This window comes from Cottoperca gobio, chromosome 2, assembly GCF_900634415.1.
Source record: "Cottoperca gobio chromosome 2, fCotGob3.1, whole genome shotgun sequence".
Lineage (NCBI taxonomy): Eukaryota > Metazoa > Chordata > Actinopteri > Perciformes > Bovichtidae > Cottoperca > Cottoperca gobio.
This window is the reverse complement of record NC_041356.1, coordinates 4,793,093-4,803,564: the sequence shown is the minus strand read 5'-3', so window position 1 is coordinate 4,803,564 and position 10,472 is coordinate 4,793,093. Positions and strand designations below refer to the sequence as shown.

At 41.7% G+C, this 10,472-nt stretch overlaps 1 protein-coding gene across 3 annotated transcripts; it reads left to right on the top strand.

Annotated features, from left to right (window-relative positions):
- Nucleotides 1–3,409: 3,409 nt before the first annotated feature.
- Nucleotides 3,410–10,305, top strand: ccdc28a (coiled-coil domain containing 28A). 3 transcript variants are annotated; one of them, XM_029445348.1, is made up of 6 exons: nt 3,410–3,521; nt 7,433–7,626; nt 7,760–7,941; nt 8,072–8,226; nt 8,557–8,579; nt 8,714–10,305. In XM_029445348.1, exons 2-6 carry the CDS (start codon nt 7,463–7,465, stop codon nt 8,766–8,768), a joined length of 579 nt encoding a protein of 192 aa, XP_029301208.1. In that variant the 5' UTR covers nt 3,410–3,521; nt 7,433–7,462; the 3' UTR covers nt 8,769–10,305. The 3 variants fall into 3 exon arrangements, with proteins under 3 accessions (XP_029301208.1, XP_029301215.1, XP_029301199.1); XM_029445355.1 differs by lacking the exon at nt 3,410–3,521 and adding an exon at nt 6,736–6,862; XM_029445339.1 differs by lacking the exon at nt 3,410–3,521 and adding an exon at nt 6,937–7,197.
- The last annotated feature ends 167 nt before the right edge of the window (nt 10,306–10,472 follow it).

Sequence of the window (10,472 nt, the reverse complement as noted above, 5' to 3'; positions counted from 1 at the left end):
AAAAGGATGGAGCGCAAAGAAAGGGAGGACAGGAGAAGAGTGGAGGTAGAGACAGACAGACAGAGCAGCAGCGCATGGAACGGCACAAAACGGAAAGAACTGACGAACGAATGGAACCAAACGAAAGGAGGAGAAGTGTTGGATTGAGGGATGAGAGGGAAGGCGAGGCCACCTCTTCTTCTCCCTCTCCTCCTCTTGTCCCTCCTCTTCCCCCCGTGAGAATGCCGCCTGCATGTGTGTATTTTCTTCCTCGTCAGATCTGCCGCGCTTTCATTCGCACACAAAGACGGGACGTAGACGTACCTGGCACAGGGGGACGTGAAGGAGCTGGCAGAGGTGTGTGTGTGTGTGTGTGTGTGTGTGTGTGTGTGTGTGTGTGTGTGTGTGTGTGTGTGTGTGTGTGTGTGTGTGTGTGTGTGTGTATGAGAGAGAAACAGATAAAGAGACAGTGGCTCACCTGCCTGGCAAACAAGGCTGCCCGTGTCTGTCTGAGATGTTCCACTTAACACTGACACACACTTAACCCGTTCAACACCAGCATACACTCGCTGTCTTCTTTCTGCTCTTTGTTTCCCAACACTCACATTCTCACACACACACACACACACACACACACACACACACACACACACACACACACACACTGCATCTGCTTGACAGTGTCGGAGAGTATTCCATATAACAATGATTGTATTTCCGGTGTAACTTCTGCTTTTCTGTTTTATTGTCGCTCCACGTAGATTAAAGGATCATTTTGGGTCTTCATCTTGGAGCTTCGGCAAACATTCCCGTCAGTAATAACCAATAACTTTGACTATGTATCTTTGTCAATTACCTTCTTTTTTTATACATATGACAAGACGATGACAAGGCAGCAGCAGAGTCATTAAACACTAACTATGACATGCTATATAGTTGTTAATATATAGTTTAAAAACTGAAGACTTCTCTCTTTGTCTTCATCGACAAATGTGAGGAGATGAAATATTATTTGTTCTGTTCTGTGTCCTGTGCAGCACGAGCCGTGTCAGGACTACACAGCAGCACACAACGAGCACAGTCAGGATGACGGCGGGATATTTTGGCGAGACTGGATCGACTGAAATGTTCAATATAATCTGATGACTCAAACAGTTTTCATTGATTAAACTAAGACTAAGATAAGATAAGAACAAAAAGGCCCAGACTTTTAGATGCACACAATAATACAGGACATTTGACACAGGAATAAGACTAACAATTAAAGAAATTGCTGACAAAATGAACATTAGTAATAAAAACAGAGCTTTAGTCCTCACTGGAGGATGAATATCTTCAGCGAGTATTGATTCCTGTGTTAAACTGATTAGAAGGTAACATGAGGCCAGGGATTGTTGTGGCACTAAACATTTTATTATGATGTTGACCAAGAACTTGTATTTAATGTGTATTGCTCCCATCATGTGCAATATTTGCTCTGCTTAAATAACTGTAGTCACTCTGACTTTGATTTCTTGGGTGAATTAACTTGTCTTCAAGTCAAACTGACTGATCGTTTCTGTGGTATTAAAAAAAAGCGTTCATTTGCAGAGAAAATACTAGAAAAAGACATAAACATCAGTTACAAGAACGCTGCTTTGTTCCTTGTTTATTTAAGAGTGTGGTATAAAAACACCAAAGAGTCAATGAATCCTGTTTACTGGCTCAGATTAATTGTTCGTAATACAATTTATTTGCAGATAATTTCCCTTCCTTTTTTTTATTGAGCTGCACAGGTTAGCTTAGAAAGAAATAATAATAATAATTGGATAAAACGTCAAATTACTGCCCAACAGCTGCACCACAATGAGTTTTGACGCAGGAGTGAAAATGTGTCCGTGATGAAGAAATTGGAGGGGTCTGCGGTGTGACACAAACAAACAAAAAACAAGGAAGCAAACAAATTGACACACACACACACACACACACACACACACACACACACACACACACACACACACACACAAGCGATCCGCTATGCTGCAATTAGCTTGTTTTAAAGGAAACAAATAACAGTAATTTCAACAGAACAGCATCCATAACAATTCACCCCTGGAGGGGATCAGCTATCTGAGCACACACTCACACTGGAGAACAGAATACATTCACATGCACGCACACGCACACACACACACACACACACACACACACACACACACACATACACACACACGCACACGCACGCAGTCGGGTATGTGAAAGCACTCATATTCAGATAAAACAGAAAGACAGGCACACACAAGGCACACACACACACACACACACACACACACACACACACACACACACACACACACACACACACACCTCCAGAGCAGCAGAGAGGGTCAGCTCAGTGTCTGAGTTATTACGCTACTTTGTTCTGCCTCAGTAGGAAGGCTGCACCCCGCACACACACACAAAGAATTATCCTCACCTATCAACACTCAAGGTGCAAATATAAAAAGGTTGCTTTGATAATGGATTGAAAGAGATGAATAAAATAGATGGATTGATGGATGAATGGAGAGAGAAAGCGTCTGTTTCTTTGCTTGTGTGCAGAACTTTGGCCCTCTGTCTCTCCCTCTTCACATGTCCCCACCTCTCTCCGTCCATCCATCCGTCCCTTCCTCTCTGTCTGGGTGTACAACAATGGTGTGAAACATCTGCGGCTACCAGGTAATTATGGCTGAGCCAAAAACAGCGGGCAGTGGCACGCAGACGAGCTCCAGCACCCCGCAATTAGCCCCGCATCTCCATCTCCCCTCGCTCTGTCGCTCCCCCGGTGACCAGTATTATCTCTGTGAAGAGACAGAGGAGAGTGGAAAGGGAGGAAAGACAGGAGGGATCTCAGAGGGACGCGTGTGTAGTCACACCACCAACATGTCCATCGGAAAACAATCTTTTATTCTCTGTGTGGAGAAACGTTTGATTTGATCTTTAAGTCAGAATTCTGAGGATACAATTGTGACTTTACTCTCAGAACTCGAACACATTGTTCACATGTAGCCCTAATCTTCTTCCGTGGGTTTGAAAAGCAGTAATACACAGCATTACAAGTTCTGAAAGGGGGGACGGGGGAAACAAGCCAGACGCTTATATTGAAGCTCACTAGTTTAGTTTCACATTTAAATCCCAGTTTATTCTCTGTTTTCCAAACTTTTCCGTGGGGGCAGCTTCCCTCGCCTTCTCACATTCACCGTCCGCTGTGTCTTCATTATGTGTGTTTGATTGGTAGGTGTACGAGTGTTTGTGCAAATACATTTACATGTGTCGGTGTGTGTCTGTGTTAGCTCTTCTCTGTTTGTGCAATTGTTTGCTTATGCATGTGCACCCCGAGAGCCTACGTGTGTTTCTGACTGCGGGTGCATTTTATGATGTGTACTTTTCTTTCTCTTCCGAGTCCAGGAGTCCCCGTCAGGACCCCTAGGCGTCCCTGTGCCTGCCTGCCAAAAACGTCTGCATCTCCTGGACCCCCTCGAGGCAGGGGACAGCCAAATGTCACTTGGACCCTCTACAGAGTGGTAAGTGGAGGACAGGAAGAGGCGAATGGGAGGGGGTGCAGGGAAAGGAGGAGACTGGGGGTTGAATGAGGGGGGGACGAAAGTTAAAGAGGAGAACTGAGGATGTGGAGATTGACAGGTGGACTGAATCACTGATGTTAAGTTCTTACTTTAGATTGAGTTGCTTCCTCACAGGCAGTACATACAGCACACAGTGTGAACATGCACTCTTAACTCTACAGTAGGAACGTGCACAGACATATGGAGGGGCTGATAAAAGGGGCCACCCCTCCCAAAAAATGTAAAGATCAATAACATTTAAAAAACACATCTTTACTGCAGCGCATTATGTGACTGCGGCTTCGTCAACTGTAACACACGTGAGTGTTGAAAACACATTTTTGAACTCTCAGAAGATGCTTTTCGTCATTTGTTGTAATGTGTGTGCCGTGTAAGTTAATTACATGTTAAGTGCAGTGCAACATTACACGCAGTGAAACACTTTGCATCGCCACATGTAAAATCATGCATTAAAATCCCTGTAATATTTCAATGCCAGTCAGTCAGGCGTACAAAACCAATGCAGCCTTTTTATTATTTTTTAACTCATTCATCTCTGCCAGTCCTGCTCTGTGCGTGTCCCCTGCTCCTTGTCCTTGCACGGGAGACAAATGGAGGACAAGGACAAGGACAAGATACACACAACATTTATTCATACAGAAGACGGAGAACGATTTACCCGGTACATTCTTAAGCGTAAACACTCATTTCAACTGTGGCCATGTGTGCATGTGTGTGTGTGTGTGAGAGGTATATGAGGAAGGAACATGAAGGGATAAAAACATGTCTTATTCTGGGTCACAGCTGCTGAGATGAAAACACACACACATACACACACGAGCACACACACTTGTAGCCTTCTGCTTAGCCCTAATTCCCAATAGACCTGCGCACACACCCAGTGTCTACTTTACAAGTCCCCTGAGAGTCCTGTCACACTGGGGGATATAGAGTATTGAACAAGGATGTACATGGAAAACACACATGAATAGAAACAATAGATCGGCCTTCAAGCTTTTATTCTCCGATTGATACGACATGAACATTTCTACTCTGATTTATGGGTCAAGTCCACAGAGAAAAAGACTCAAAAAAGACACGCACATTTAATTTCAGCGTGAAGTAATGACGTTATTCATTACGGACAAAAACAGAAGGGTCTTATTTATCTTAATAAAATCGTGTGGGCTCATCACATACAGGCAGATCTGAGTATTTTATACTTTTTTTGTGTCATTTATTTAGAGCTCAGATTACTTCAGCGGCTAAAGCAAATCTGTTTAAATGCTGGAATAATGCTGCATTAGAAAGGCAGGTAACTTAGAATTAGCAGGAAGACGGGGTGTGTAATTAAACGAGTCATTTACAATCCAATGCATAATTCAAGCACATGAGAAAAGAATGAACTGGCTGTAACTCGTAGCTCGCTCTCCGAACAGCACCTACATGGCAATTACGGATGAGAGATAGGTGTGTGTGTGTGTGTGTGTTTGTGCTTCTCTGCCTGTGTGTGTACATCCACTAAGTTAATGGCTGTGTAGACGCAGCAGTCTAAATGTGTTCATCTGTAACATTTTATGCTGGTTCACTTCACTCAGCCACTGTCACGCAGCACACACACACACTAGCACACACACACATGGGCTCATGAAGCAGTAAGGGTAGGAGGGAGAGAGAACGTGATCTGCCAGCACGAGTCCAGTTTCCACAGCAGGTACTTTCCCCAAAACTCTGGAACTTTTTCAAGAATTCAGGGAATTTTTCCACTTCGAGATTGTTCATTGGCTGCGGTGCCGTCCTAAATATAAAAAGGTAATGGCCTACAAATACTTGAGCCAAGACTAAATTCATGTGGATCTCACACACTGGTCATTTAGTATTAGTATGGACAACCAGCTGACTGGACCAAGTGATGCACTGATGACAAGAACATGAAAAAGTCTCAATTCGGCTGGGACAGGAGTAACTGGAATATAAATATTTAAAACAAACCTCAATAATAGCAATAATTGTACTTTAAATTGTATTTTTGCATTGGTGGAATAGTGTTTAACTGACTGTGGAAAATAAGGAGGATTTTCCAATTAGACATCCAATTACCCATTAAGTTCCATTAACGCACACGGAAGACTAAACCTTATTCAAGTTTGCATTGTGGGGAGATGCAGAAACTCATGTGTGTCTCAATATAAAGCAATTAACTATTTAAGCCTGCAGAGCCTGATAGAATCAACTCCAATATATGGAAATCCTACTACAACTTAACAGGAAGCAGGAGCCTTTGTTAAGGAAAACACGTTCAATAATAAAGGCTGCACACTGTTACATCCAAACGTTCACTGTTGCATTATTTCCTGAGCTATAAATCCAAAAATCATGTTTAGGAAGACAGATCCATCTTGTAAATAGCAACAAGACAACAGCAATGAAATTGAAAAGATAATTATTTTCCCTTCGTTGTCAGGAAAAGTTAATTTAATCAGCTATTTGTGCAGTTATTCAAGACTGTCACCTACACAGACTTTAATCCTCATTCGGTGCAAACATATGGCTGTACACTAATAAAGGATTGAATGGTGCTCAGCTATGGAATTCAACTATCAGCATTGTGAATATATTTTGTGTTTGTCAAAACCTTCATTGGTAATTGAAATGTATAAATTGCTTCTTTTCAGCATGTTTATCAGCTAGTTATACTTCATTAATTGAAAAGAGGGGGATCAGTATTGGATGTTCACTTATCTCCCCCTTGTGGTTATTTACTGCTACTACATCTCAGTCACAGTTCAGTTCAGTTTCTAAGAGAAAGTCCTCTTTGAGATGTGCTATTCCAAAGGTTTTGAACAACATCTACAAACAGAGACAATTGTTGATACACAAATAAATACAAATATATGGACAGAAAGAAAAGTTCAACAATCAACATTAAAAAGTGTAAGAAATGGATTACTTGGAATGCATTTCGCCGTAATCAAGCAGTAGGTTTTCTTTTACTAATATGTTTTCAGGATTTTATATTTTTTATTATTATCTTTATTATATTTTACAATAAAACAAAGACACAATAGGCATAAAACACCCAGTACATTGCACAAAATAGGCCTAGAAGAAATAATAGAAATGCTTTTTTAATGCTTCAAATACAGGAGGAAATTTATTAAATCAATTTGTGTAAATAATATTTGCCAGCAAAGTGTCACTGTTTACAAGATATTCAACAAGATAATAATGAAATACGGTCGACGTTAGGCCCAGTTCCAATTCGTGGTTGAGACCTCTGGGAGACAATACGTAGGCTAATTGTGAGAAACTTTCATTAAATTACAGCAGACTTCTTCAAATAATAAGTACTCTTGTGCTAGTCCAAAAGTCAAGAACAATTTAATTGCACCACTGTTAAGTGTGAAGGCATACTATCGTTTAGTCCGTAATGTAGTAGTGAATACTTTTGGGATTGGAACGTGGCCATGATTCGGTCCGTTGCGTCCCACCAAAACAGGAAGTTTTCTGAGTTGACAGGCTAACTAACTAGCCTGCAGGGTACATACGCATTTGTTATTTATTTTTCAACAAGTGTTAGAATCGTGTGGACTATCTGTCAGTGCCACAGACGACAAACGATAGCTCTGCAGTAATCGTGAGTACATGTGTCCCTCGGCTTCTGTTCGTGGGATGTTACTTGAACGTGCATTCTGTTAGTGAGTCTGAAGATTAGCCGACTAGCTAGCTGATAAGCTAACGTTAGCTTGGTCACGAACCACATTAATATCTAACAGGGTGTTGTTTCTGCATGTTTAGCTACAGTAAGCTTTGGGTTACAGTGTTGTCTGTAGTGCCTTGGGTGAACGTGTTGTGTTTTGCCATCTATCTAGCTAACTAGACAGAGACCGTAACATGAAGTTATGGAGGAGCGAAAGCTAAAGAGAAAGAGTCCCAAAATCTCCACCAGCACAGCGGCTCCGACCGGTGGCTCTGGCCGGAAGAGCAGCGCTACCTCCGGGGGACGGCACGGAGGCTCCAGCCATAACGCGGGGACACACTCCAGCCAAAAGAGCAAAAATAGGAGGTAGAAAATATGCAAATACGATTATTCATATTTGTGTCTTCCTCAGATGAAAGTATGTGAGGATGCTAGTCGGTTCTGATCTGTTACACGAACTATAATCACTCCTATTTTTGTTGCTTCTGTCTTTCTCCAGGGGGGTTAGAGACAAACCCAAGCATCATCTGGGTGTGGCTGGTAAATCTATTCAGAAGCAGGGCCAGGCAGCACCTATTATCCAGCACTCCTTTCTGACTGATGTTTCAGACGTACAGGAGATGGAGAACGGCCTGCTCAGTCTCCTCAACGATTTCCACTCAGGGAAACTACAAGCATTTGGTAATTTGGACTTCAGGGGGATCCGTCACACATTGTCCCACTTGTGTCTTAAGATAAAAACAAGATGTCACCTTTAACACCTGATAATGTGTGGTTGTTAAATTAAATAAGTATCCCCTCTCCGTGCCAGGCAACGAGTGCTCCATTGGCCAGATGGAGCATGTGAGAGAGATGCAGGAGAAGCTGGCACGCTTGCACTTTGACCTCTACGGCGAGGCGGACGAAATGCCAGAGGACCAGAAGAAAGTGGCCTCCGACACCAACATGGACAAATTACTTTTAAATGTAAGACTGTAATAGCATCACCTGTCAAATGTTCTGAATCAGTCCTCACTATATTTCTTTACTTATGTTTGAGTAATATCATTCTACTAGGACACCATTGAGCTCGTTGTGCTGTTGCATGTGCTTCATGTCGTCCTGGATAAAGCTGTTCATTGATGTGGTGCAACTACTCTACATCCCAGCAAGGATTTAGCTGCTTACTCCCTCCTAAGTGTTAAACTCTTAGAGAGTTTAGTTAGCTGCTTGTTGAAAGGGATCAAATCTAGAAGGTGTTTTTATACACAAACTGCTGCCATGCTGACGGGATCTAAATGTTCTTTTTCTCCCCAGCTTGAGGAGCTGAGTTCTTCGATGTATCCTTTTGATTATAACAGTCACCAGTCTTTAAAGTGAAAGACCCTCTTTGTGTTTCTCATCACTCCAGCACTGATATTGTTAAACGCTTCAGATCTTCGGCTGTGTTTTTTCCTTTACTCTGCTTCTCCAGTCAAAAGCTGAATCTAGCCGACTCCCAAGAGATCCCGAGGACGGCCAGTATGTGATTTTTCTCTTCTCAAACCCCATCTGACCTGGACCCACGCCACCCGGAGGCATAAGGTGGAGTTGAAGCAAGCTCGAGGCATTACTTCTCTTAAGTATTGTGGCAGAAATGGCAGCAAAGCGGTTCACCAGCGTTCTCTGTACAGCGACATGGATGTATTGTAAGATGTCACAACAGGGATGCACTAACAGCCTTTATAGTAGAAAATAGTTTGAATCAAGACAACAATAGTTAACTTCCCCACCTCTTCTGGTAAATCAGATAGTGTATTGTCTTCTCTCTTATAGTCATATCGGGGGAGGGTTAAGATCTATGAGATCCTAAGTTACTATCTGACCTACAGTACTTTATATACTGGCGTTAGTGCATCCCTGTCATGACCAGTTTGAAGTCCAGTTGTAGCCAGTTCATTCCTTTCCACACAATTTAGATTTACAATACATTTGCTATGATATTAATCTAAAACAATCACCTTGTTTTCTCCAACAGTTGATTAATTCCTTGAAAGGATCTTCAGCTTTGTTAAAAGTGAACTGACTGCAAACTTCAGATATAATATATATATATATAAACTCACTCTGTTGCACTTTGCCTTCTCTTTGTCACAGGTCAGTGTAACTGCAACGTCACAAACTAAAGACCCACAGATTAATTTATCAATATAAATACAGAAAAGTTTCCTTATTAAGTTACGTTCTACTTAAATTATTCAATCTTAAAATACGTTATAAACGCACAGTAGAGTGTGAACATGGAAACAGCTGTGTATGTTATGAGTGACCCCAGTTTGTGATCTTTGCATATGATTTCTTGCTACATGCGAGTGGCCTGATCTCACCTCCAACACCTCGTTCAGTGTCGATTATGTTTGCACGTATCCATGCAACATGCAAAACACAATTATCACTGGTGTGTTGGTTTGACGCTGGGAAATACTGAATTATCCAAATGTTGACATCACAACCATGCCTTAATGTTTTTAATTTAATCATCTTTGCCTTATTGGTTCTTAATTGTTTAATTTACTTGCATAGAACGGGTTTGGATTCTGTGTTTTAAGAATCATTTGATGCTGCTTTGATTGTAAATCCTATTTTATTTTAACCAGTGTTGTGTGTGTGTGTGTGTGGGGGGGGGGGGGGGCGAGATTATTATGAAGTGTTTTAACTGTTTGGTGGTTTTATTTTTATTGACCTAATAAATGTGTTGTCTGAATCTCCAGGTGCATAACTTTTAAATGTGTGTGTACGTTCTCTTCCTGTACTGCGGTTAGTAAGATTGTAACAGAGCTTGTATTGTTTCTGCTTTTTCTGTCCATTTAATATCCACATTGTCCTCAAAGTATTCCTGTCGTATGAGCAGTAGGGGGTGTGTGAAACATGCGAATGAATACATTGATTAATTAATCACATCATTATAGATATACATTTGGAAAGTGTATCTTGTGGACCAATATGATTGTATACAGTAATCTTATTCCTTCCATATTAAAAAAAGAAATCCATAAAGGAATGATCAAAGAAGTTGTACAACATAAAGTGACAGTGTGATTGACTTTTCTTTATGCTGACAGCCTGCTGTTTGCTGTATGATCTTATGACTTATTCACGTGCAGGAGGCTGCGCGGTGTGAAGGAATGTGCGCATCCTTTTGTTGACGCGTCTCTAAGGTAACTGGGAGCAGCGCGGCGCAGTGGCAGCCTGCT

Excerpts from the sequence above, each read along its gene's own strand:
- ccdc28a (XM_029445348.1), top strand. The coding sequence starts at position 7,463 with ATGGAGGAGCGAAAGCTAAAGAGAAAGAGTCCCAAAATCTCCACCAGC. Across the intron at positions 7,627-7,759 it reads CAAAAGAGCAAAAATAGGAG|GGGGGTTAGAGACAAACCCA; the intron begins GTAGAAAATATG and ends GTCTTTCTCCAG. Across the intron at positions 8,580-8,713 it reads GAGGAGCTGAGTTCTTCGAT|TCAAAAGCTGAATCTAGCCG; the intron begins GTATCCTTTTGA and ends CTGCTTCTCCAG.